Genomic DNA, 26,999 nt, shown 5'->3' with positions numbered 1-26,999 from the left:
CTAGGAGCTCTCCTCTCAACTGCTCATTTCATACCACTGATGCAGCACTAAGCATGACACTTCTAGTTACCAACAGAACTGTTTCTGCCTATCACCCATTATGCCACAGCTCTTATCTCCTGGGCCATAGCATGTCAAATACTTCTACATAATTAAAGCCACACTGATTGACTGGCTAATAATATCACAGGGATAAGCTGCTTTTAAAAGCTTCCATATATTTAATCAAGAGTTATGTTCCAGTAACACAAGTTATGTGTCTTAAGAATTTTGAGTGTGTTTGTATGTATGTATGTATGTATATAAACTACATTCTTTTTTTTTTATCCACAGCTGAATAATGACAAGAAAATATAGTTATCCTCTGATTTCCCCTTGTAATGATAAATCATGGACTCTACAAAGGATGGAAGAAGCACTTACTGAGGTAGGCAAAATGCACATTTTCATTAAGTATGGAAATTATAATTTATATTCCTCTCTTGACATTAACCTTTGCTGCACAGACCCTTATCAGACTGTGTTGGTTCATTCATGTCTGGGATTTCTGATGTTGCGCTGGGCTTTATTTAGTGATTAAAAAACAAAACAAACAAAAACACCTGGAGAAGTCAGAAATATATGATGAAAAGAATGACAAGGTTTATGCCTTATCAGGTTATTTTATATTTTAATGTACTTTAGCGTCAACAATTTATTCTTTTTAAATGTAAATCTGTTAAGAGTAAATTTAAATATGAAGGCAAGCAATTCTGGTAGCATGGCAACAACATGCTATGCTGAGAAGGAAGAATTTGGAAACAAGGCTTCTTTCCCATCCTGGATCAGGTTATAACAGTGGAAATATTTGTGTTCTTTGTGAGACTGCACTTAGAATTATTACTACATTGGTAGCTGCATTGGGCTTGGAAACAATATGAGCATTAGATATTGGGGCAGAACTTGCACCCTAATTTGAGATAATCCAGCAGTCATGAAACCTTGTAGCAAGTAGTATCAAATATCTGAAAACCCTTCTGGCCCAGGAAATTTCAGTCAGGGTGGCCATCCTTAAATAGAAAAGCGACAGATTAGAATAAAACATTTTAAAAAATATATAAAAGCCTTCATTCCCAGGAGAGAGATTTAGTATGTATCTGGTAGCTGTAAAGCAATCTTCCTTCTGAATGAGAAACAAGCAATTCCATTTCCATGTATTCCCTGTGATGTGTTGAAAGGGTTTGCTTTTATGCTTTAAGAGTGTGAGTTTTGAGGCCTATTTTAACATTTGACTAAAGCAAAAGGGTTCAATTTCCCTTGCATTGAAGTGTTATTTCTGTGGTAGCTAGGACCAGTGATTCTAGACAGTAACAGCAACTACTTGGTATCATTTCGCTCGTTGAAATCAAACAAATAAACAAAGAAAAAGTGAACAAAAAATGATGCCATTCCAGAACAGAATCTTGTATGTGCAACTGTTCTTTTTAGTTGCTCCAGTTTCTTCAGTAACCAGGTGCTCAGTTAGGAATATATCACCATTTTGTTGGGGCAGGAGACGGCAAAATTAACTAGCACTTCTGAGACATGTAAGACAGGCTAACCAGTAACGTACAGCAGAGGATGTTAATTTTGAACAGTACAGTGGGAGACAGAAATTCCACGCAAACCCCCTTGTTTCTGTCTAATGGATGAAGGTAGCAAATACATGGAAGGCTGTGGGGGAATCCTATTTTATTCCACATTCTTTTTCTCATATAAAGATTAGCTATTTCACAGAATCTGAACACTGAATGCCAAATAGAGCTACTCTTTCTGGGATTATATTTTGCTTAGATAGGTGCTGTCCTTGTGGAACTTGGGCATCTCCCCCTGTATTAGAGCTTGTGTAGTGATGGGGGAAAAAGCTGTGTAGTGTAAAAATACTTGGCTAAATGGTTTGTATTTAAGAGAGGAAAAAAAAGGCACACAGGCTGAATTTTTTGTTGTTTGGTAGTTGGTTATTCAGCGGTTGCTTCAGTGACTAATGAATTTATAAAAATATCTAAAGGGGGCAAAAGGGAGGCCAGGTTCTTCTCAGTGGTGCATAGCAGTAGGACAAGGAGCAATGGCCCAAAACTTGAACACAGGAAGTTCCATATAAATATGGGGAAGAACTTCTTTACAGTAAGGGTAACAGAGCACTGGAACAGGTTGCCTAGAGAGGTTGTGCAGTCTTTTTCTCTGGAGATATTCAAGACCCATCTTGATGCCTACCTGTGTGACCTACTGTAGGGAACCTGCTTGAGAGGAGAAGTTGGACTCAGTATCCTCTTTAGGTCCCTTCCAACCCCTGGAATTCTGTGATGCTGTGACTTCATAGTTACGTGTTTCATTCCATTTGAGGTAAGTATCACCTTGACTGGAAACACAGCTAATGTCAGCCAGACTCCGTACCTCTAAATATTCTCTTTTGAAGCCAAGCACACACTTCAAAAATTCATCACTTCCTCCTCCTCAGAGAATTTTCACATACAGACTATCACCACCACCAACACAGATGTTATCATGTTGTGCCCCCTCTTTCCCCACCCCACCCCAGTGCTCCTCCTTTGTGATGTGCTAATAATATTTCTCTAATCAGTTTAGTAAATTCCTAAAGTAATTCGGCATTTAAAGATCTACAGGTTTCTCTGCTTTACATAGATGAGCTTTCCCCAAGCTCTATTACCAAAACCACTCCAAAATTTCCTGCCCTGTTGCAAATGCTTCCTGACTAGAACAGTTGGTTCCATCTGACTTTTCATGTGCTTTCTTTCTTCCATGGTATGAAATGCTATAATACCTTCATCCTCTCTGTGATTAAGAATTCTTGGTGCTACAGGGCCACTAGTGGCCCTCTGCATGGCAGGAAGCCTATGGACTTCCATCTAAAGATCCTTAGGGATCAAATCTAAGTACAATATGTTTGTGGAAAATTAAGGTAACATTTTCACTATCTATTACCAATTTGTTAGTGCAACTAAGGTTTATATTAACTGTTAAAAGCCTCAGATATGAAAGGTCTTCTCCACTTACACTCTTTTACCATTGTGAGATGTAAAGATGAAAGCCTGTATGTAAGAACATAAATTCTCAATCTCTGCTTATCTGCTAAAATATGAATTTTCTGTTCAATTTTTACTGGAATTACTATCTCACTAAATCTTCAGGGAACCTTGCAGTGTCACGCTAAGATAAGCACTTGGCTGTCACTCACAACAAATCCAAAGTAAAACAACATTAAAGCAGAGATGACTCTTTACAGTCACTGCCTTACAGAAAAAAAAGGGAAACGAACCCCCAGATCCCTAAATTATCTTGTTACTTGGTGTTCTGGACTGCAGTGGTCAAACAGCTCGACCTTCAAATCTACCTGAACAGTGTCACCTTCCATGGGTTGTGTTACAAATCCACTGTTGGACTGTAACCTGTGGGCTGTGCTTATGACAGTGAGAAGTAACTTTCCTGCTATGACTACAAAGTGTTAGCGGAATCTAACCACTGAACTTATGTGAAAGAGTTCCACTAATTCTTCATGGATTACAGGCTCTTAACACATGAACATAGAAGAGTCATAAGAGTCATAGAAGACAAACTTGCAGAGTCAGGTCTCTCAACTGTAGAAATGTTTTAAATGAGCTTTAAGAAAACCTAGAAAAGGTTTCACTCTTTGAAAATGATCGTAGTTGTGATACAACTGACTTGGGGAGAGGAACTTTCACAAAGGTTGTAGCTGACAAACATGTTTGAGAGGCGAATCTTTCCAAAAATAGCTCAGAAGACTGGAAATAATGCTGGCTATACATGTTCACAAATGCTCCCAACATCAATTTACAAAAGAAGGTCAAAACTACTTCAGTCAATGAACAGAATAGAAATATTCAACCTGTCTCTTAAGAAATAAAACAATAGCAAGTAATTCCTATGTGGATGAACCTTAATTACCGGAGTCTGTAATTAGAAGTACTATTCTCTAAGGGAAGCTTCATCTTTAATACTTCAAAACAGACAACTATCCCAGAATAGTCCTTCCTGTAGTCACCAGTGGGAATCCAGCTGGATATCAGCACTGCAGAATTAGTGCTATTTGAAAATCCCTATCTAGACTACAAACCCCATACTGCTTACAACTGCCATACTTCTTCCATCCAAGATTTCTTTTTGTTTTAAATATAGATATACACACACACATATCTCTTTGGCAAACTTTCTTTTCCTCTTTATCTTATCTGCCGCTGTTTTAAAAGCAAATGATCCCTTCATGCATGAATATATTTTAGAGTATGCATCTCCAGCATTACATCATACAGCCTTATCATATGAGAATGATGAGACTTCTCTCATCTCCACCTACAGAGCTTCTAGTTCTTTCCCTTTTGCCTAGGTGGAAGTACCTATTAATCCTGCAGTTATCTGTAGCATCTCTGGTCTACTCTAACTCACTCCTCTTGAAGTGCAAGTCATCCCTCTCTGCTGCAGTAGGTGAAGACAGTAAGTACTGCAATAAAAAGGAAAGAAATGTAACGTACTCAAGTGACAGTGCATTTACCTATGAGCATCAGGAATAAATGCTTCGTTCTGTATTTGTTTTTACCAATGGTATAAGATCTTTCTTCTGGAAAATGGTACCATTAAGAGATGAGACTCAAGTTTTGAGAAAGTTTAGACTTGAAAGCAAGCCCTCTCCTCACAGATGGCATAATAAAGTTTACATGTTGTGTGTTTAGCTTCTGCAGGCAGGACAATCCTAAAGCACTGAATGTTTCAAGACATGCATGGTGCTTTCTGGTGTTGCTTTTCACACAGTCTTCAAAGGTAAATAGGTCATCAGGAAAAAAAACAACAAATCCATCAATGCATAATCCTAATGTTTGGTTGCTCTCCCCAGTAGATAAAAAGCATTTTCAAATATCCAAAGTACTTACAATGAACACCGTAATCAGCAATTGCATGTGTCGTGAAGCATCTAAAAATTCATGGATTTGGGCTCTACTTGCAAGTCTTCCTCTTAACTTGTGAAATCCATACAGCAGCACTGGTGCTTTATTTTCTCCAGCTCTAAGAACTACTGCTGTGTCTCTTGCATTAAGGTTCCAAGGCTTTAACTGCCTGACAGGAGTGGCAAAAAAAACCCAAATACTTAGAGAGTGCATTCTTCCTTTTATCTACACCAACATTAAAATATGAATTTATCAAGTAAATATCTCCTCCGCATGAGGCATATAGTAACGTATTCGTTTATCAGCAAAGGTAATGATAGTTGGCCAGCGTATCATACTGATACTACATTCTGTCTTAGCTGAGATACATGGGTAAGTCTAGTTCGTCCTAAAAAAAGTTCTGTGTCGTGTAACATCTAATTCTTGTATCAGTTAAAGATAGGCACAAACATACAACTATTTGCAGGACGATATGAAAATTCAGGTTGGAAAGAACACTGGAGGTGTCTTGTCCAACATTCTGTTCAAACCGTGGTCTTCAGAAGGCCCAGATCTGGTTGTTCAGGGTATTATCCAGTCTGGTCTTAAAAATCCCCATCGATAAAGACCACACAGCCTCTCTGGGCAACCTGCTCCCATGCATCACTGCCCTCGTAGCTGAAAAAATTCCCTAAATATCCGGCTTGAACATCTCTTGTTTCAGCACATGCCTGTTGTGTCTCATTCTCTGCCACACACCACTGTGAGGAGGTTTGCTCTGCTTTCTTGATAACATCCTTGTAAGTACTGGAAGATTGTCCTCCAACTCTTCCTTTCTCGAAGCTGAGCAATCCCCACTCCCAAATTCTCCTTTCATAGGGCCTGGCCTCCAGCCCAAACCACTTGGGTGGCCTCTGCTTAACACACTCCAGTTCATAAACATCTTCCCTGTACTAAGTGTGCCAAAAACTAAGCACGATTTTACAGATACAGTATAATTAATGTAGAGTAGAAGGGGATAATTACTTCCCTTAGTCTACTGGCTGTGTTCCACACAGACCAAGATGCTGCTGGCCATCTTTGCTGCTAAGGCACACATCTGGTTCATGTGCAGGTTCATGTCCACCACAGCCCCAGAACCCTCTCAGCAGTGCTACTCTCCAGCCTCTATTGTTGCAGTGGCTAAAAGCATGGGCTATTTTATTCAAGCATGGATTCAATAAGAAATGGATACAGAAGGTCATTAACTCTAGGCTTCCTCAAGTGAGGATGGGTTCAAGGTTTCAACCAACATTTAGTTCTGAACAAGAAGATCTTTATTTTTCTCTGTGATGTGGGAACCAGGAACAGATCCCTTCTTGCTGGATTTCTTCACCTTCAGCACAGGAACATAACATGGAAGAGGCTTAAGCAATGGTATTTTGGGAAATTAGCAAGCATTCTTGTCAGAACAGCTGGAGATGGTACAATTACACTTGAAGTAGTTCTTCATGTTTACAGCGTTAATCAAAGGTCACTTCTTATGGACCTAGCTCTTGTTAAAATTTATCTCCAGCCTCCAACTTAAGCTGGCATCAACCAAGTAACTCCACAAAAGATCACTCTTCAAGATGCCCACCCCCCCCTTAGAATCATAAGACTGACCAAAAAAGCTGAGCCACCACGACGTTTGCAGGAACTCTTTTTCTTTATGATTAGAGGATCAGGGCGAAGCAATAACACAGCTGATGATTAGGGGCAACGCTGCATCTTTAAAAATAGCCTTAGCTATTTCCAAGTGCAGATAAGACCGAAACTATCACAGAATTTAGGCTTTGGAAGCCTGACAGTCAAGGTTTACAAGGACAGCTCTGCAGCGTAAAACGTTATAAGCCTATAAAGGAAAAAGTACAGCAGCTTCCCCTTCTGTGGTTCAGTACCCATAGCACAACATACAGAAATAAAAGGTCCATCCACCTTGACTGTCCCACACAGAGAAGAATCTGGATTATATAGTGATCAATTTCCATCTCATGCTGTAAGAAAAGCTTCAATCATATGCTTTTCAATATACAGATAACCAGCACGTACTGTGTTTTTACTTTTAAGTGCTGATAAACAATTACACAAAAAATTCTCTTTAAGATTATCTTATGTAGAAATACTATTGCTTACACACAGCCACACAGAACTGTGATAGCAGTTGCTTCTGTTGTTCATTTCTGCTGCTAAAATGAGGGAGCACTGGGCAATAGGCAGAATAGATAGAATACCTTCTCTGCAAACAGATTTCCCAGCCCCCCTCCATGGAGATTATACAGTGGCCTTGACAAGGTAATACAACTGAGACATTTCCATTTCTTACCCAAATGAGCCACAGTCATTTCTGACTTTTCTTAACCCTCAACGTAATGCATATCATCTTTGAATTGCAACCAGATTTCTGTCGCCTTTATTTACACTCCTTATACGCCCTCAGTGCCATGCAGCAGCCGCCAGGATGACACTGAGGATGCTAAGTACAGAGCCCTGTAAGCGCAGGCTGCCGAGGCAAGGAGCCAGCCCTCACCTCTCGAGATGCAGCCAGAAACGCAGCATTCCCCTCCTCTCCCCCACCCCCATCCCTTTTGTTACGGCAATACAAGAATTGGATTCAAAAACTGCTCCAAAAGGGGAAGGCAGATCACCATGTAATGCCTGCTGCTGTTTATCCCAGGAAAAATTGGGAGCCCCTCATGGAGCAGCTTTTTCCCCTCCAGATCTGATGACGAAGGGAGCGGGGGAAAAAAAAGAAAAAAAGGATAAAAAAAAAAAAAGCTAATGACAATGTTTGATCCGTTTGCTGCATGGGAGGCATGAAATCAGAAACAAACTCCTAGCGGTGCTGCATTGCATGAGGGCTTCTCCTGCGTTTCGTCTGACCATTAACGGACCCTCGAGCCTCCAGCCCTGCAACAAAACCCTGACACTGTGCGTGTAGCCGCGCCGCCCGTCTGCACCGAGCGCCCGCATCAGCGCACGGAGCCGAGCGGAGCCGGGCGGGCCGGGCACAGCGCTGGGGGCGGCCGTCCCGCGGGGAGCACAGCGGCACAGCGGCCGCCCGGTGCAGCGCCCCGACCATCCCCGCGGGCTCCGGGCGGCCGAGGGGCGGCGGGAGGAGAGCGGCCCCGCGCAGCCCCGCACGGCCGAGCCCCGCGCCGCCATGCCGCAGGGCTGCCCCCAAAGCCGGAGGGTCCCCCCTCGGGCACAGCGGTTACCGGCGGCGGGGGACGGGCCGGGGGCGGCCCCGCTGCCGCTCTCGAGGTGCGCGGCGCCCGCTCGGGCCGAGGTTCGCCCGCTCAGCTCCGTGAGGCGCCGCGGGGCTCCCGCTCCCCCGAGGAGCCGCGGGGATGCTGCCGCCCCACCCGCCAAGGAGCCCCGGCCCCGCCGTGTCGCCGCCCGCGGGGTCCGTGCCCTGCGGCCCCGCTTCTTACCCTGGCTGACAGCCGCGATGCCGGTCCCCACCCCGCGCCGCGGCGACCGACACGGGGGCAGCAACCGCTCTTTTGTGTGCAGCCTCGGCGCCACACACCGACACGGCTGGTGGGCCCGGGAAGCTGCGTGCGAGAATACAGCCGGCCGCCCGGGAACATGCATGGCACATAGCGCCACCGCCGCGGCGCCAAAGGGAGACGGGGAGGAACCCGCCGCGAGCACCACTCGATCGAGACCCGCGATTCGAGCCCGACTCAGCACCCCGCAGAGCGGCCTGAAGGACGGGGTATGGCTACAGGGGGGATAGGGGTAGGAGTAGGGGTAGGGATAGGGATAGGGATAGGGATAGGGATAGGGATAGGGATAAGGATAAGGATAAGGATAAGGATAAGGATAAGGATAAGGATAAGGATAAGGATAAGGATAAGGATAGGGATAGGGATAGGGCGAGGGGAACGGTTTGAAAGTGAGACGGGAGGTTTAGGTTAGATATTAGAGGAAGTTTTTCACACAGAGGGAGGTGATGCACTGGAACAGGTTGCCCAAAGAGGCTGTGGATCCCCATCCCTGCAGGATTCGAGGCCAGGCTGGATGTGGCTCTGGGCAGCCTGGGCTGCTGGTTGGTGACCCTGCACATAGCAAGGGTTGGAGCTGGATGAGCACTGTGGGCCTTTTCAACCCAGGCCATTCTGTGATCCTGTAGTTTTCCAAGAATGACATTTCTTATGGTCAGTGACAAACCCAGTTGGCTTCTCGGTCGTTTTACCAGAAACAACGAGATCTTCCCACAGGGAGGTGATTGCAGTTACTGGGTAAATTAAGGAGAACATGTGAGATGGAGTGCTGCTAGGCCAGTTATGACAGGACTTGCTCATCAATATGCAGATCTCAGACTTGTAGTTATTGACTCTAAAAGGCAATCTTTGTAATGACAGCAAAAGTGAAAAGCCGCCTTAATGTCATTGTATTGCGTTCTGGTCAGTCTCGATGTTCACTCTGCATCCCGTCCAGCTTGGTACGCTTTGTTTGCCCTGCGGTAGCTGTACCAGTTGCTTAGCACCAACTCAAATTCCATCTATATGCAAAGGCCTTTCATGGAAACCCAGCTCATGGATTTTTTGTTTGTTTAGGTTCAATTTCTATTAGGATTCACACAACAGCTATTTGTTATTAAGCTGCTACATTTATCTTCTTTTCTTTTTGTCTGTGGTACCAGCCACTGATGCAGAAGTGAGGTTTTCCTTCTCATTTAATGCAAAATGTCTGGTCTCTCACAGTTACTTGTTACTTTAGAACTTTTTGTTTCCTTTAAATCATGACTTAAACTTATCTTTATTACTGGAAAAAATGCAATGTAAAAGTGAATTAAAAGGTTCATTTAACATCTTATGGAAGATTTTAGTACCTGTGTACTATTTTTATGGTAACAAAGCGTTAACAGTTAAAGATCACTTCAAATTACATCTAGAAATGTCACAAAATACTTCAAAATATATCTACTTTAAACGTTTGGAAGAACTCTTCCTAACTTGTGAATCTATGCTGTACATTGAGCAATTAACTGTGCTTTTAATAACGTGAGAGACAGTGCAAATGAACATGAAACACCAGAGATAGCATAACGTTATAAATACTAAAGGACTATACAGTTTTATGAGGCAAACATTCCTCCTTCACAATAAAGTAAATTTGCATTTCATAAAACATTCAAACTGCTTTAAAAACATTTATCAAAGGTGATAGAATTTGTGTTTCCAAGAAGGTGAGATCTTCCATTTTAAAGTGTTGGCCAATTCCTTTGTAAGTTCATAAGTAAATCCCTTGTAAGTTGTTAGTTTCCATTTCCATATTAATCTTACACGATTCAACATTCTGTGATTTAAACTATCAGTTTACTGACTACTTCTAGTGCAGCCCAGTACCAGTATGAGAAGTGCTAGGAATTTTCTTCTGCTTCACAGTCTAATAATTTCACAAATACAGTGATAAAACAATTAACTCTTACCTTTTTCTCTTAACTATAGGTTCTGGAGCCCAACAAACCCAAGTCCGTATCACTAGTGGAAGAATTTCTAATAAGGAGAGAATCAGCTGAGCCCTTCCTGTTAGTATCTCACCATTCCCACATTCTGCTGTTTTCCGGTAAGACCTTCTTGGTCACATCAATTTCCATTAATCTGCCACAGCAAGACAGTCCAAATCCAAGGACTGTCCTTAGCAACATGCAGCAATACTTTGGCATGTGCATTAAGAAAGATATCCCATTCAGGAAGTGGTGAGAAGAAGTTTCTCTTGTCATTCATTCACAGCTTTCCAAATGGTCAGTCTCACAACCGTTTTAAATGCTGCAACTGTGGCTTCAAAACAGAAGTTATTCCAAAACTTACGATAAACTGGGTAAAGATGGTAATAATGATCACAAATCCAAACTGATGCACTATTTTTTCTTAAATCCAGGTGGATTAATTGCAGACTGAACATGATAAAACCAGAGGTTTTTCTATCCTAGAATAAAATGAACTTATTTTAGATCAAGGTGGAACAATTCACAGTATGTGCAGGAAAATAAAAAATGCAGGTTGTGGTTTAGCTGGTAAAAATATTATTTCTAAGGACTGGGAAAAATAATGAGAGAAACAGAAAGTATTCAGCTTTTACAGTTGATATCAAAATGAACTTAGAAAAGTATCAGGACAAACACTGCTTGCTTAACACACACAAATAACATGAGGCCTGGCCATGAATAAGTCAACAAACTGTGACTGCAGTCTATGAGAAACTAAGTACACTGGCATGCTCTCTGATGTGAGGAGACTGTACACAACCAAGATTCATGTTTCTTATGCTTTCCAGTGATTCTGTAAGCACTTCTGCATTAGAAAACAGTATTTGTAAAGCAAGTGATTTCCCACTATTTGTTCAGGTGTCTCTCAGAGATCTTCCTAGGGATAAAATCTGAAAACAAGTATTCTCTGGCTGACACAAACAAAAATGCAGGATGCATCTTAAAGTCTGAAATATATCTCTATCATGTCATTTTTCAGACACTTTCTTCCCGTTGTCTGCATATGCAGAGTCCGTATAACAACATGATGATTTACGCTTGTAACTTCCTCACTCATTAACTGTTATGCCAAGGAAAATGTATTTAATGATTTCAGATAGCCATACAATAAAATATAGATTTATTTATTGCACGAATCAGTCAATCAGCATGAAGCACAGACAGTGAATGGCGAAAACAGAAAGTACAATGTTCCCTTTCCCTTTATTTCTAAAGGGGGTATCTAAGCTTTTACTGTTGTCACTGAGAATTGGGTCTCTGCTTTAAAATGTAGAACAAAATAATGTGGAATGACCTAGAAACCGTACAGTTTCTGTGGTTACAGAAGTAAAGCCATGCAGCAAGAACATGAGGCAACAGAACAAAATTACTGTTATAAATGCAGCTTGGCTTAGGTGTACATCTTGAGAATCATAGTGAATTCAAGAAATGTCAACACATTGATTCTGAAAATCAAATGCGGGAAAAAGAAATCTGCAGCACTGTCTCATTGCTCAAAAGCCGTACTTAATCCACAGGAACTACAGTGAATTTGTAAAGAGTGAATAGCACATCAATATTCTCAGCACCAGCTCAGTAACTTCACAACTCATTTATTGTCTAATTTATGAATATTGCAGCTCAGGCTTGCTCAAGTTCCACAAGGACTCCGTGGCAATCTTTAGGGTGAAGAAAAATCACAGGTTTGCCATGTGCACCTATTTTTGGCTCTTCGCTCAATATTCGAATCTTTTTTTTCTTCAGTTCTGCCATGGCTGCTTTTATGTCATCAACCTTATAAAAGAAAAATACTGTTTACAGAAGTTCATCAGAAAATATCCCCAGTCTATGACCTGTTCCTTTTTCTTTTTTTTAAATCAAAATTAATCAGAACAACAGCATTTACCATTACATTTCAGAAGTTTCCTGCAGTAAAATGTAATTAACAAAAACCTGTCTAAACTACATAATGTGATCTTAGGTTTGATGTCACGATATCAAATTGTTTGAATGTCCCCAAACCTTAAATGCATTCATCCTCCAGTGTAATACAATTAGCACTCAGTTTAGCAAATACAATAGTCAATAATCTATAATGAATTAAAAATAATTGCATTGTTTTTTTCCCAGCTGAGGTGTCTGGACATAACTCCATGAATAAACATTCATAACACTATTGTATGAAAAATGCCTTGACTCAGAGTAACAGACATCTGTTAATTCCTACTCGTTTGCTGCAGTTTTGTTGATCAGAATTCAGATCTCCCTACAACTCCTCCTACACACAACTACCAGTCAGCCAGAAAAAAAAAAAAAAAGAGAAAAAGAAATGACTCAAGTGTTATATAAAGAAAGACAGCACAGTGTCAGAAGTAGCCTATAGCCCCCTTCGGGTTGCTTCCCCAAGCAGAAAAGCTACTGCAGCTCCTGCAGAGATGGCCAAAAGAGGAACTGTGTCTGGGCTCAGCTGGAATCAATTTCTGTGTCCCTAAGGAAGCAATGAGAGCAAACAGTGGAAAGTCTGTGGTTGCAATCACATTAAGAGTTTCAGGGCTGGATATCTTACCAAACATTCAGCATTCTTGTCATTGCAGTTACTAATTTCAATTGTAATTCATCTGGAATTACTTGATTTCTTCAAAAAATGCTTATTTTGTCCAAAGCAAATTCTCTACCAACACATCAATATAAAATTTTACTTTAAACAGTGAGACAGAAGGAAGAAATTAAAAGCAATTTGATAAGCTCATCAGACTTCCACCTTAGTACTGAAAGACATTGTTAGAATTCAGCTTTTTGCAGTAAGATTTGTCATGGAAAGTTATTTCTACAAAATATTTTCAAATTTCAAATGAACATTTTTGTTTGTTTATCTGAAATATTTTTTTTGCTCAATTTCAGAAGAGAACATGCCTTGAAATGCTCAGATTTTCATTCTGTGGGGAATAGGAAATTGGAGGAGGAGTGGTTAATTGCTTTTTGATACGGTGGTGATCAAGCCAACAAATATTTTTTTCCATGCAAACTGGTCTATAACCTTCCATTTGAATTTACCACTCATATAGGAGACTTTAAACACTCTTTATCTGATTTTTATTTACTTTTTTGCTTAGAGAATCTAACAGTGAGTTCTAAGACTTCACTTAGGAGGTTCTGGCTGTAGGTAGTACTACCTCATATGTTCAATCCAAATTATCTGCTCCATTACAACTCCTGGTTTTCTTTGCCTACTATTTACAGCGACATGTTTTCTTCTTTAATACAACGCTTCTGCATTTTTCAACATGAGATAATTAGCAGGTCCCATTCTTCACAGTTTCCATAATTAACAGTATGTTTTCCCTTGATGACTTTGGTTATTTGGTTTGTCTTTGGTTTGTCTTCAACAAGAAAGATCTTATCCCTACAGAACAGAGAACTAGGCAGAACAATTTCAGATGGTAATAAATAGTTCTTAAATCTTCTTCAAAAGGATTACATTTACTTAAAATTCTTGGGGGGGTTTTTGCTGCAAAGTGCCCACGTCATCTTTCTCTTGTACCTATAACTCAGTAGTGCTGGTCCTACAGAGGGCTTGAGCATTTCTTTGGTCTTACTGCAAAACACTTCTTTCTTCTATACTCCCCATTTCCTAGGTTAGCCTTCATGCTTCTAAAACAGAATGGTCCTTATAGCTGAAGTTGGAAAACCATTTCACTCACATTGGGAATCCCTTTATTTTTTTATACCTTTTTGAGTGAAATAATAAAGTTTGCAATACTCAAATATGGAAAGCATTAAAAATAGGCAGCACTATGGAATTTTGCATCTACCACCTACACTAAAATATGAGTATACTAAATAAGTTGACTACTATGCCCAGCACCTTTATACTCTATTGCTTTTAAACTTATCTCTCTGCTGAACGAGAATAACGTGCCAGAAGAAACTTTGCTGATGTTTGGTCACTGTGACCAATGGTCTTTTTTTGACTTCTTTATACAATTATCAAAGACATATCAAACAGCAGTAAACTACTGAGGATCTAAACTATACCTAAGCTTAAACTTAAAACTGCATCTTTTTCCAGCGTCTATCAGGAAGTTCCAATGCCAAGAAGTTACCACCCATCAAGTACTCTTAACAAGCCCTTGGCCTTGTGTACCTTCAACACTGGATACATAGTAACAACACATAATGTCTACAGCACCCAGGAGTGGAAGCTGATGTAATTTATGGGATGGAACTCTGGTTTTCAAAACAGAAAACAGCCACGTTTAAGGCTCTCATCTCTACAACAGAAATTTTCACAACTATGACAGGCTTTTATGTTTGTTCTTTACACAGTTTAAACCTATGAAAAAAAAAAATAAAATCCAAACTTCAATATCTGGTATCTTACTATATAATATATTACGTTAAATACCTCAATGCAGATATGATGCATTCCTCCAGTCTTATTCTTTTGCAGAAAGCTTGCAATGGGACTTTTCTCTCCTAAAGGGTGTAGAAGTTCCAGCTTTGTATTTCCCAGCTCCACAAAGACAGTGTAGACACCATGTTCAGGAAGAGCAACAGTCTCGCTCACCTGTGCTCCTAGCACATCTTTATACAAGGACTGAGCTTTCTCCAGATCAGGTACTGCAATTGCTACATGATTAAGTCGGCCCAATTTCCACAAACAGCTTGGAACATTCTGAGAAAAAGAATTTGATGATAATAAAGTTCGTAGTGTTGGAGCTGAGGTCTGCAGTCTGGTAAGAAGCCCTGAAAAAAAAAGAAAGTGAATAGCATCGATGTGATGCTTTTGAGAAAATATCAGTATCCCTCTTTGCCCTTTTCAGAGACCTATGTAACTCCCTGTTCTAAGCAAACTGCTGTGGAATGCAGACTGTAGACAAAGACCAAGGAAAGAATTATTCCACAGAACTCTCAGCTCACAGGAACTTCTTTTTCAGAGACTGTAATTATTCAGAAGTGTTCTAAATGCTTGTATATGCTTGTTAAAAGTACGAATATGTGGCCAAATACAGCAGTCAGCTTTATAATGTACTTAAAAGTTGCTTCTGAATTTTTCAGAGCCTTTTATAAAATACAGAAAGAAATAACAACATACCTATACATGTAGGAATTAAAACAAGCAAACAAGAACAACAAAAACCCAGGACAGAACTGATGCTGCAAGACCCAAAAGAAAGATTAAAGACTTGAGCTTTCATCTGTTAGCACTAACTCCAGCAAGGAAAAGAAATGTCATGTTGCGTTTGAGGCTCGAGGAACACTATCATCTCCTCTCCTGTGTTTCATTTCCTATTTCCCCTTTCTCCAATGATTATGTCTTTAACTGCTTTTATTTTCCTCATGTCTCACACAGGTCTTATATTTGGTTTCACTTGCCTGTTTTAAGATGTTTAGAAATATTTCTCTTCTAAGTACAATGAATAATACCATGCCCTACTGAACAATGATGATTCAGGTGATTAAAATATTTGCTTTTTTAATGCAACTAGTGCCACTTAGTTCAGTATGACTTAAAGAAAAACCACCAACCACCACTCATCATAAACGAAAAGGTAATGAAAAACAAAACATACTGAACGACAATATGACACAAAGGCAAAGGATAGTATCTAGATGTAGATAAAAAGACGGAGAAATCCTGGAGCAATGAGGTACAATGAAGAACTGCTCAGATGTCTATACAACTCTTCAGACTGCTCTGACAAGACAGTACTGAACTTTGTGCTACATCTTATTTCTGTTCTGCTCAAGTAGTTCAAAAGTTGTTTGTTTTTTTTTTTCAATCTGGAAAACAAACAAAAAAAAAAGTAGAATTAGAGCAATTACAATCTGCTGAATTTGGAGAGATGGGAGGGAAACATTGCTCTTACTGGTTGCATCTAGCACCACAATTAGAATCAAATGAAAGGATGTATTCAGAAAGGCAGCATTTGAATTTCATGCCAGTTTGCTTTAGGCCATGTCAGAGTTCCCAGTGCCTCAAGGCCAACCTAGAGGCATCTCAGCATTTGTCTTTGATGCACTCTTAGCTGCAAATTCACAGATGTGCTATTTTGCTAAGAGATTGTGCCAAGGTTGCACTGAGATTCTGAATGCTTTCCAATACACTTAGGATAGACTGGCTTACATTTTTCAGGCTCTTTGTATTCTGAAAAGTTACTAGTCCCTGTAAGGTACAGCAGTAGCTGTAATTAATCAGCTGGTTTCACAGCTGGAAGAGTGCAGCTATCCATTCATTTTACTACACAAACGAGAAAGATGCAGTACTGAGACGTGTGTATGTACTTACGTATCAGCTTTAACAATATGCAGTTTACGTATTTTCAATACTTATTAACATAAAACATATTCAGAATATTAAAAGAAAACATATTCAGAATATTTTGATAGTAAACCAGCATCCTACACTAAGTGCTTTCATAAGCTTGCTCAGCTCTCCAAGTAAGTGTTCTGGTGTAATTCCTGCCAGCCTTTCACACAGTACATCCTGTCATCACTTTCATCACAGCCAGAAGTTATGGAAAATTCTTTCTTTGCTTTTGTTACCATTAAGTTACAATAGTGCTCATATAGTAACTCAATATTTCAAAGTACTTTTCAGCTTTTACATATTAAAATCTACCAGCAACTTCTATGCTGAAGAAAATCTGTTGTTTCTCAAATATCTATGCAGAAACTATTTTGTAGATACAGTTGTTATCTAAATGAAACTGTATCTGGAGTGAACAAAGCACTTGCCTGGGGAAGCAGTAGCACGCAGTGCTCTATTACATACCAAACATGCACTTTCTAGTTGGTATAATTAGATGAATGGATAATTAACTAGACTTGAGTTTGACCAGGTTACCGAAGTAAATAATGCATTTTAAAAAGTCAAATACTCTTTTCAATCTACCTAAGAATAACAGCTGTTTCCTGTCATCGCTTTTTAAGGTCTAATTCAATTCTTGGTGAAGCAAGAGAAACTTTCAAGTCAGTATTTTCCAAAAGGCAAGGAAGATGTGAAATGACCACTTGCTATACTATTTCTGATGTTTTCTAAGCACTTTTCTTATTTCATTCCTGTTTCCAAGTATTGATATGCCATGACTGAATGGAAATACTACTAATGTAGATTTTCAGGCAGTCATGACTGGTAGGAAAAGCTACAACGTTCCCCAGTCATCTTGATATCTCCCATCTGTAACCGTTGCTATGCTTCACACAGGGCATAAGATTACACAGCTATTATGATTAAATTTGCATTTTGTCTACTTTCAAGTAAACTGACAAAAAATTAGAGAGGTAGACTGTTACTTGGCTGTTACTGAAGTGTATGGGAAATCACAGCTGGAATCACTGATTAATCAGCTGAGGCAAGTGTTGGGTCAGCTGCGGGAGCACAGGTGAGAGTAATGGAGCTGTGCTCCCAGAAGGGGTGGACTTCGACTCCACCCCCCCTGAGACCTCATTTAAGGGCTGACCACCACTGAGGCAGCATCTCTTGGAGATTGCTCCCTGGTGGAGACTGCCTTGGCTATCCAGTCCAGGCTTTGACATTGGTGAGTTTTCTTTACTAATAACCTTTGACTATTTATCACTGTCTTGGTCAACATCTTTATATAAGCCACCTTTACACTGAAGCTATAGTAAAGGAAATAGAAAGTGTTATTTCTGTTGGGTTCTACTCAAGAAACATTTGATTTCTGCAGTATTTCCAGCCATGACAATGGAGTGAAGAGGTTAAGGATACTTCTAAGATTCTTGTAAAGTCAAAATACTTATAAGCATTAGTTATGCATCAATCCACTTCCCCCTCCTAAGAACTCTACTTTTTCAGTGAGTATGTATGAATGAAGGTTTTTCTTAGAATAGTGAAGATGTGTGACTTTATTCTATCTCTAGTCATATGCATGTTTTAATTCCATAAGGATTTGATTGACTGAGAATAAACAAAAAGCATTTGTATTTTTATGGCATTACATAGATTAGTAGCCATATAGTTACTAGTTAATTGAAATTCTACTCTTTACTCATCTTCATGTTTTTGGCCTCATTTTCATGCTAAGAAGTAGCACACCCAATAATCAAAGGATGACCCTGCAGTGAAAAAGAAAGCTTTCCAGCAACTTCAGAATGAAACTCCATCACTTTCATGTTTCAGTGAATTATGCATACATAACAAAGCCGGTCCTTTGTTCAGAGAGATGTGGTTACATTCTTCAAACACAAAAGCATTCATCCAGTAACTTACACAATTACTCAGATAATTCTGAACTTTATCCAATGTTAAAAAATAAGACTTTGTTTCTTTTGAAACCAACTGAGACTGCGAGTGAAGTGTCTGTCCAACTGTGTCCCTGTCTGACAAACGTGCACATGCAAATTCACACATGCAGTTTCTTCTCCTACTATATATATCATTTACCCCACTGTTCTTTTTAAATACGTAATTTTTCAGACACTGATAACCCAATCTGAGTCTTTTTAGGCATTTTGTCCCTTATAGAAGATTCAGCACACCCTGCCCTAGTATATGATTACTGTCTTTAGTTTTGGTATTACTGTGGAATGTATGTTACCATGTTCAGCTTCATTTGAAGAATATTTTTAACGTATCTATTTGGGTGTTATTTTTTTAATTGTTAAGTGTCTGAATGCCAGCATTGTGTGCATCAAGAGTTCAAACGTGTGCAGTTGTCTTGATAGAGGCATAGAATGGCATCCTGCAAACGTTGAATATATGAATATAGGCTTGTTGCCCCGATGGGGGCAGTGTTGGTTGACTTACACGGTGAGGTAAATAGCTCCAAGCAAACTCCTGCTGAGTGCAGCAGTGCTCTCTGGAGGGGTTACAGAGCTGTGGGTCACAGTGAGAAGAGCCTTCTCAGCAGGCACTGCTCTATGGCCTGGTTTGACATTGAGGAAAACTCCCAAGTGCAGAGACTGTGCTCTGACCACGTGGAGCTGGGCATAGCGGGGCTGTGTATACTGCGTATGAGCTTTCTGGAGCGAATAGTTATATGCCTGGTAACAGGCACAGTCTGTCTGAAATCACAGGAGGTGCTGTTAGCGTCTTGGAAAGTGCCAGCCAGCAAGGCCTGGACTGTCCTTGGCACTGCTCTGTTTGTGCCAGAGCTACTTTGGGATCAGAAGGGCACCATAGCTCTGGAGGAGCACTGGACTACACCGGGTCTCATTCACTTTTCTCCTGCAGTCGGTGGCAGTAAAACTGTGCAGCGAGGGGAGTCTGCCATTACTGTTAGGGGAGGAAACACTTGAGGTTAATTACTACCGTGAATAGGAAAGAATTTTGCATTTGACCTCTAAGTTACAATTTAAAGGCAAGCTTCTCTTTGTTTCTGTCTTGGTGCCTTAAGTATTAAGCAGGTGGCTCGCCACGTAAATTTATTCTAAGACAGATAATGCCATTCGTATCGGACCTTTTTAAAGCCGATCCCGGCAGGTCCCACAGCTGGCCCGTAAAGCACCCAGAGAGGCGGCGGGCGGCAGCGCGCACCGGGCAGGCAGAGGTGCCGCTACCCGCACTGCCCCGCTCTCATCAGCCCCGCCCCGCCCGGCCCCCCGTTACCCCGTTACCGGCCGCCGCGCGCCCCAGTGAGGCCGCCATGTCGCCGCCCGACCGCTATGAGTCTGCCCAGCCTCGGGCAGGCGGGGCCGGGCCGCCTCCTGACGCTGCGCCCGGTCAGGCCGTGCGGGCGGAACGTTGTTGCGCGGAACGCTGGTGCCGGCTGCTGGAGCTGCACGGAGCTTTTGGCGAGTGCTCGGGGCGGGGCCGGGGCAGCTGCACGTGAGGGCGATGGCGGCCGTGTCCGGACTGGAGAAATGCCTCCGTGTGGCTGGAGCTGCTGCGGCGCGACCAGAGCGCTTCCTCAGGTACCGCGGGGCGTCGTGCCGGTCCGACCGGCATTATGGTGCCTTCTGGGGCCTTGTGGTGCGCAGAGCCGCGTTCTGCCGGGCCATGCCGGTGCCGATGCGACGTCCCGGACCTTTCCTCAGCTGTCGGGGTGTCTGTTTCTTCCTTGTGTGTTTTGGTACTGGAAGAAGCTGAATGGCTGCCCGAGGATAAGTGCTGAGGGATGAGGCGGCAGAGAGAGATGGTTTTGTGGCTGGGGAGCTTGGGTGTTTGGTGCTGTGCTGCCTCAGAACTTGTGGGTTGCTCACATGTGATCAGAATACAATGAGGTGCGGGTGCAGAAGGGGGGAACGTGCAGTGAAGAGACTTAACTGCAACGTCCCTGTGGCTGGGAGTGCTCGATAGCTGTACTCTGATGTGTAGAACGTTATGTGAAAGCGGTAACTGTTGAAGGATGCCGGTCTGCAGCACCAAAGGGCCTCAGCAGGGAGATGGGGCTCTGCAGAAACGTGGCTGCACGGTTAGTTCAGTAGGAGCTGTGTATGAATGAAAGTAAGTGAGTTCTGCAGAGCAGAAGTGCGTGTGTGTGGGAACAAAAACACAACACCTGCTGTGCTTTTCAACGTTCTTTTTTTTCTTTTCCTACTCCCAGTGTGCAGGATGAGCTGGCTGCTGACTTCAGAACCTTAACAAAGACTCTTTATGATTTAAATAAAGCTCTTGGAAGCAGTGTAGTTCGTGGAAGTCCTCTGAAAGAGCTGGTGATAGAGAACTTTGATGAAGAACAGATCTGGCAACAACTGGAGCTCCAGAATAATGTGATTCTTGATGTCTTCCAGAAATCTGTTGCACAGTGTACCAACGATAAAGACCTTTGCCTTATCTCTGACCAGGAAGATGACGGCTCTGATGCAGAAGCCAGCAGTGATAGTGAAGTGGAAGACATGATAGAAGCAGAAACTGAACTGGAGGATGCCTACATAAAACATAAAACTGAAGCTAAAGAAAAGAAAAGTAAACCCAGAGAAAGTGTAATAGAGAAATACAGTGATGAAGATTCTGATGTTGACTTTGATATTGAAGCACTAGAGCAAGAAACTAAAACAGCCAAAAAAACAACAGTGAAAAAAACAGGAAGAAAGTCTGTAGTGGATGACAAGTTTTTCAAGCTGGCTGAGATGGAAGCTTTTCTAGAACAGGTGGAGAAGGAAAATGGGGAAAGAGACGAGGAGGAAGAAGATGATATTGACTATTTTGAAGACATTATCTCGGATGATGAGGAAGAAGAATTTGAAGAAGCTAAAGTCAAAGTAAGAATATCAGTAACAGGATTCTTTGAATTCTTTTTTTTTGAAATCAGGATCTGGTATCTGGCCAAGTTAACTGACAAGTTAAATGTGTTTAAATGACTAATGATTATTTCTGGGGCTTTATATTAACAATATATTTGACATAAATCTCTATAACAAAATAAGCTGCTGTAGAAAAACATACCATCTACCTTTTGCAGTTTCTCTTTAGGTGGGTATTGTGTTTGTGCACGAATGAAGGTCTTGGAAGTCATGTGGGAGAAACTTTGTGACCTTGCTGGACTGCAGAATACCTGACCCAGCAAACAAGGATGAGCAAACATTGCTCATACTGACCTCTGGTGATGGGGGAATCTCTAGGGCTACTGGTGCAGAGACAGAGCACAGGGGGCTTGGCAACTTCTTTTTCCAGGGATGCAGCTTTGTAACTTGCATTTGCTGAGTTGCTGTGTACTTGTTTAGAAAATAATTTTTTTTTTATTAATGTTTCCTGAGATTCTTCCTACAAAGAATGCCCAAGATATAAGGGAATATGTACAAATGCCAGTGAATAATCAGCAAAATCTATTTTTCTCCGACTTCCCCAGGTGTTAGAGGCAGGATAACCTTAGTCTTCTGTCAAACTAACAGGTTTTTCTGTCTCATGTTTTTAGCCAGTTAAAAGCTCTAGAGATCTAACGTACAAAGATTTCTTTGATCCTGTTGATGACAATGATGATTTAGCAGCTGATGCTGCTGAAGACTATGATGATGAGGAAGCAGATAGTGCTATTGAAAAGGAGAATGAAGAAAGTATGTCTGAGTAAGTATATGCATTATTTGCAGTTAAAATGTTCTTTGCAGTCTAAATGTGCCGCTCTGTTGATTTAGAAAATGAAGTGTGAAGTCCAGGTTCTCTTTACTCAGCATTTGCCATTTCATTTTCTGTTGTATCGTTGTGGATTGTATTGTCATCTTAGTCAGAAAGTATTTTACTCCTCTCCTGAGTGTTTCCTGGTATTTATTTCACTAAATCAAGTAAAAGCTATAATTAGCTTAATTCACTTATTGAAAGTTAGTTTTAATATATAGAAGTTTCCCTAGTGTCTATGCCTTCATTGAAGGTCTATTGCAGTTCTTAGCTGTGAGTTAATTGTGCCAGGTAAGCTGTAGTGAATGAAGTATTTTGTGTAAAACCGGTGGCTTTTAAACTTCTACTTTATCATGCATTGCATTTTGATTTTACAGGGCTGAGGATATTAATGAAGCGGTCATGGAAAATATGAGGAATAAAAAAGTTTCTTTTAGTTTGCCAGATGACAGTGAAACAGAAGATGTAACTGATATGCAGTTAGAGAGGGATATTGATCTCAATGATATGAAGTCGTCTTTTGAGAAGAGACAGGAAAAGGTAATTGTTTTATTTTTCTAATACTTTGAAACTGTGGCCATGGTTTTTTAATGATTGCCAGACTCTAAAGAAGTTAGAGAAACATGGAATACCTGCTTGCAACTTAAGGAAAGTGGTTTATATATATCTGATGTACATGTAGAGTTACATTCTCACATTTTTATGTGAGTAGGAATTGGAAGTACCTGAAATCGCTATTTCTTTCTTTGCGTTTACTTGTGAACTGTTTTAAACTTCTTAGGAAATTTGTTTTTCAGATGAGTGAAAAAATAAAGAGTTTAGAAGAAGAGCTGTTGGAGGAGAAACCGTGGCAGCTTAAAGGGGAGGTGACTGGGCATAAGAGACCTGAAAACAGCCTTTTGGAGGAAACAGTGCTCTTTGATCATGCAGTTCGGATGGGTAAGTACTGAAGTACTGAAGGGTGGCTTTCTTGAAAGCATGTTGCCCTGTTGTGTTGAATTGTCTTCTCTCTAAGCATGCTGGCACCACCCCTGACTCCAGAGTAGGGTAACAAGAATGCCAGGTAAACGTCTCAGCACGTTTCTGAGGCTGTGCACTTTCATTCTGGTAAATACAGGAAACAACAGTCTTATTGGCTCAGTTTTTACTTGCTTGAATGCTCCTTAATACAGTGGCAGGCTTAATTGCTTACGAGTCCCACATAACATGATGCTCCTTCCCGTTTACATTTCTCTGCAGTAGAAGGGAACAGTGTTATTTACTGAACTTCACCTATTAACAGAAATGTAACACTACTATGATTTCATTGAGGACTTGCTTTCTTTTTTTATTCCTCATAACAAAAAGTATGTCTTGCCACAATCATTAATCTTTTTTTTTCAGCTCCTGTGATCACAGAAGAAACTACTTTTAAACTTGAAGATATCATCAAGCAGAGAATATTGGATGAGGTTAATATCTTGATGCATCTCTCTATATTTTGTTTGTAAACTGGTTTCACCAGAGTGTTTAAGCTTTTGAAATGTTAGATAGGGAATTTTCTTGATTGATTTCTGCAACTGGCAGTTTCTTTTTTCCTGAGCTGTCTTTAAAATATGTAAGGAATTAATTTAGAATATAACACCAGTCTCCAAACTTTGGACTGTGACCCTAATTGTGTAGTTATTTGTGGATTCTGAGTACTAACTAAAGCTCAGTTGTGTACTTTATTTTACTTGAAAGACACTGATAGAGGATTTGTCTCCCCCAAGATGTTGAGGTTTACAGTTAGTTAAATAAATAAAAGTATATATTGGAAGAATATTTAAGTATTTAAGGAAAATACACATTTGTTATACTATTTTTTTTTTCCACTGATCCACTGAAAATAAGTAAGCAAACTTGAGCTGTATGTCTTTGTATGGGAAATCACAGCTTGAACCTCTGATTAATCAGCTGAGGCAAGTGTTGGAACAGCTGGAGGAGCACAGGTGAGAGTAATCTAGCTGTGCTCCCAGAAGGGGTGGACCTTGACTCCACCTCCTCTGAGACCTCATTTAAGGGCTGACCACCACTGAGGCAGCATCTCTTGGAGATTGCTCCCCAGTGGAGACTGCCTTAGCTTTCCGGTCAAGGCATCGACATTGGTGAGTTTTCCTTTGCTAATAACCTTTGACTATTTACCACCATCTTGGTTAACATCTTTATATTAGCCACCCTTGCAGTCTCTCATTTACAAATGAGAGTGTGAACTTTCAGAGCTTTTGGGTTACCACGTGTGTGAACTAGTTAATATGCCAGATAAGTTCGTGTTCTAAATAAGCTGTTGTACATATTGGTCTTTTATGGTCACTTGCATTTGGTGATTGATTTATCGCTTTTCCAGGCATGGGATGATGTAGTACCAAAAGAAAAACCAAAAGAGGATGCCTTTGAATACAAGAAACGCATTACTTTGGATCATGAAAAGAGTAAATTGAGTCTGGCTGAGATCTATGAGCAAGAATACTTGAAACTTCAGCAGGTAACATGAACAGTGCTTTTCCTTCTGGTTTGAAGTTTTCATCATGTAAATGTGTGTGTTTACTTGTATGCTGCTACCTGCTTTCACTGCTGTGGAAATACCTCAGTATTTTTGAGTGTTCATATGTGGAATAGCTGTGAACTGCATACTATGTCATCAGTCTTGCTAAAGTAAAATCATTTTATGACTGATGTTGCAGTAACGTTGCATTATTAATGCAGGAAAAAACAGAAGAAGAAGAAAATCCTGAGCACAAAGAAATTCAGGAGATGATGGATTCACTTTTCCTGAAACTGGATGCACTTTGTAATTTCCACTTCACGCCCAAACCAGTATGTACTTCTCTATCAAAATTACTCTTTTTCTTTCTTTTTTTTTTTTTTTTAATCTCCCAAACTGGAGACATTCCATTTTTCAAGTATATTTTTAAGTGGAGATAGAACTTATTCTGTTTCCATAGTAGATACACTGTAATTGCCTGTAAACAAAACCAGATACTCAGTATATCTGGTTGCCTATAATCTCCTGTGAAATGGTGTTTTTAGTCTGGAATGTTTCCTTATTTCTAGCCTGTGCCAGAAGTTAAAATAGTGTCAAACCTGCCAGCTATAAGTATGGAAGAAGTAGCTCCTGTTGCTGTTAGCGATGCTGCTCTCTTGGCACCAGAGGAGATCAAGGTAATAAAAATCCTCATTTTTTTGTTTTTTCTTCCTTTTATACTTTCATATATGTTATATGTATATATATATTTATATATTTTATAATATATATATACCAGTTGTCACATCAGTGAGAGAATTATGCCTCCCAGGTGTCCTGGGTTGTGATAGTATGGTTGGGCTTTGTTCTTGTGATTGTAATTCTTTTTCCCAATATATAGCTGAGTGGAAAGGACAGTTGAATGGCAGTACAATCTATCAGCTGTAAAATAGTGGCTTCTGATGGTTTTTAATTTGTCTTAATGTGATAGTAAGCTGGTTAAATGTCTGAAGTAATCAAAATGCTGAGACAGGCTGGAATACTGTAAGGTGAGCGTTCTTTTATGTGCCTATGGATACAGAGATCTCTTTCTGTTTAGGAAAAGAACAAAGCTGGTGATGTAAAAACAGATGCAGAAAAGACTCCCACAGACAAAAAACGAGAGCGGAGAAAGAAGAAGCTTCGTAAGCGTATAAAGCTCAGGGAAAAGGAAAAACGGCAAAAACTGCTTGAAAAGATGAAACCAGAACACAGCACGAAGCTCAGCAAAAAAGCTGCTGCAGCAAAATTAAAAAAGCTTACAAAAGAAGGAAAAGCCTCCCTACTCAAGGTACGGTGCTCTCAAATATCCCTACGTAATTTCATTTTCACTAGCTGAGGAGCTCTGAAATCCTCGGGATGTTTAGCATGCTTACAGGGAATGGTTGGTTTCTTTCCTGTTCCTCTTCGTGCATTTGCATCTACAGTCCCTTCAGATACCTTGGACCCAAGTAGCGTGTGTGCTTGCCTGCCCAAACCTTGTTGCATAGCTTATGCATAGCATGTTATTCATTGTGTAAACATGACCCTCCAAAAATCAATTATTAGTTACAGGTGATGTGACTTCTTTTAAAGAACCGACAAATACAATGACACTGTTTATGTATTTCATAACTGTAACCATTTGTCTGTTGACAGGATGAAGGAAAAGACAAGGCTGTGAAGTCATCCCAAGCCTTCTTCTCCCAGTTACAAGACCAAGTGAGAATGCAAATCAAAGATGCAAACAAATTGAAGAAGAAACAAAAAAAGCAGAAAGACATCTCTGTCCATAAGCTTAAATTATAATTGGCTTTTTTATACGTATTTGATCGGTATATATCAGTACATACAGAAACAGTGTTTGTATTTTAATGCTGAATTGGGATGGTTTTTAGTCTTTGTACATCATTAAAATGTTCTGGGAAGGTCTACACTGTGATACAGACACTTTCCTCTATCTTTTATTTCTCATTCAATAACAAAAACTTGGTGACAGTGGCCAGATCTGTAACTTTCTGATGTGACTTACAGGTGCCGGCTATAAGCTGTTGCTTTTTTATGCAATGT

At 40.5% G+C, this 26,999-nt stretch overlaps 2 protein-coding genes across 4 annotated transcripts; one reads left to right on the top strand and one right to left on the bottom strand.

Annotated features, from left to right (window-relative positions):
* The first annotated feature begins 333 nt into the window (after positions 1 to 333).
* Positions 334 to 26,875, top strand: MPHOSPH10 (M-phase phosphoprotein 10). 3 transcript variants are annotated; one of them, XM_032446945.1, is made up of 12 exons: positions 334 to 427; positions 10,394 to 10,473; positions 20,922 to 21,579; positions 22,233 to 22,381; positions 22,807 to 22,969; positions 23,227 to 23,368; positions 23,813 to 23,880; positions 24,795 to 24,932; positions 25,154 to 25,264; positions 25,502 to 25,609; positions 26,011 to 26,241; positions 26,589 to 26,875. In XM_032446945.1, exons 1-12 carry the CDS (start codon positions 341 to 343, stop codon positions 26,736 to 26,738), a joined length of 2,085 nt encoding a protein of 694 aa, XP_032302836.1. In that variant the 5' UTR covers positions 334 to 340; the 3' UTR covers positions 26,739 to 26,875. The 3 variants fall into 3 exon arrangements, with proteins under 3 accessions (XP_032302836.1, XP_032302835.1, XP_015728009.1); XM_032446944.1 differs by lacking the exon at positions 334 to 427 and adding an exon at positions 8,370 to 8,655; XM_015872523.1 differs by lacking the exons at positions 334 to 427; positions 10,394 to 10,473 and adding an exon at positions 20,153 to 20,289.
* On the bottom strand, positions 11,538 to 20,139 carry MCEE (methylmalonyl-CoA epimerase). The gene is made up of 3 exons (XM_015872527.2): positions 19,993 to 20,139; positions 14,819 to 15,159; positions 11,538 to 12,207 (listed from the first exon to the last, which is right to left on the bottom strand). Exons 1-3 carry the CDS (start codon positions 20,021 to 20,023, stop codon positions 12,055 to 12,057), a joined length of 525 nt encoding a protein of 174 aa, XP_015728013.1. The 5' UTR covers positions 20,024 to 20,139; the 3' UTR covers positions 11,538 to 12,054.
* Positions 26,876 to 26,999: the final 124 nt, after the last annotated feature.

The sequence above is a fragment of the Coturnix japonica genome, chromosome 10 (genome assembly GCF_001577835.2).
Source record: "Coturnix japonica isolate 7356 chromosome 10, Coturnix japonica 2.1, whole genome shotgun sequence".
Lineage (NCBI taxonomy): Eukaryota > Metazoa > Chordata > Aves > Galliformes > Phasianidae > Coturnix > Coturnix japonica.
This window is presented reverse-complemented; position numbering and strand designations above follow the sequence as displayed.

Excerpts from the sequence above, each read along its gene's own strand:
- MPHOSPH10 (XM_032446944.1), top strand. The coding sequence starts at position 8,386 with ATGCCGGTCCCCACCCCGCGCCGCGGCGACCGACACGGGGGCAGCAAC. Across the intron at positions 21,580-22,232 it reads TTGAAGAAGCTAAAGTCAAA|CCAGTTAAAAGCTCTAGAGA; the intron begins GTAAGAATATCA and ends TCATGTTTTTAG. Across the intron at positions 25,610-26,010 it reads TGGCACCAGAGGAGATCAAG|GAAAAGAACAAAGCTGGTGA; the intron begins GTAATAAAAATC and ends CTTTCTGTTTAG.
- MCEE (XM_015872527.2), bottom strand. The coding sequence starts at position 20,023 with ATGGCGGCCTCACTGGGGCGCGCGGCGGCCG. Across the intron at positions 15,160-19,992 it reads ACTGGGGCGCGCGGCGGCCG|GGCTTCTTACCAGACTGCAG; the intron begins GTAACGGGGTAA and ends TTTTTTTTTCAG. Across the intron at positions 12,208-14,818 it reads TGCATCATATCTGCATTGAG|GTTGATGACATAAAAGCAGC; the intron begins GTATTTAACGTA and ends TTCTTTTATAAG.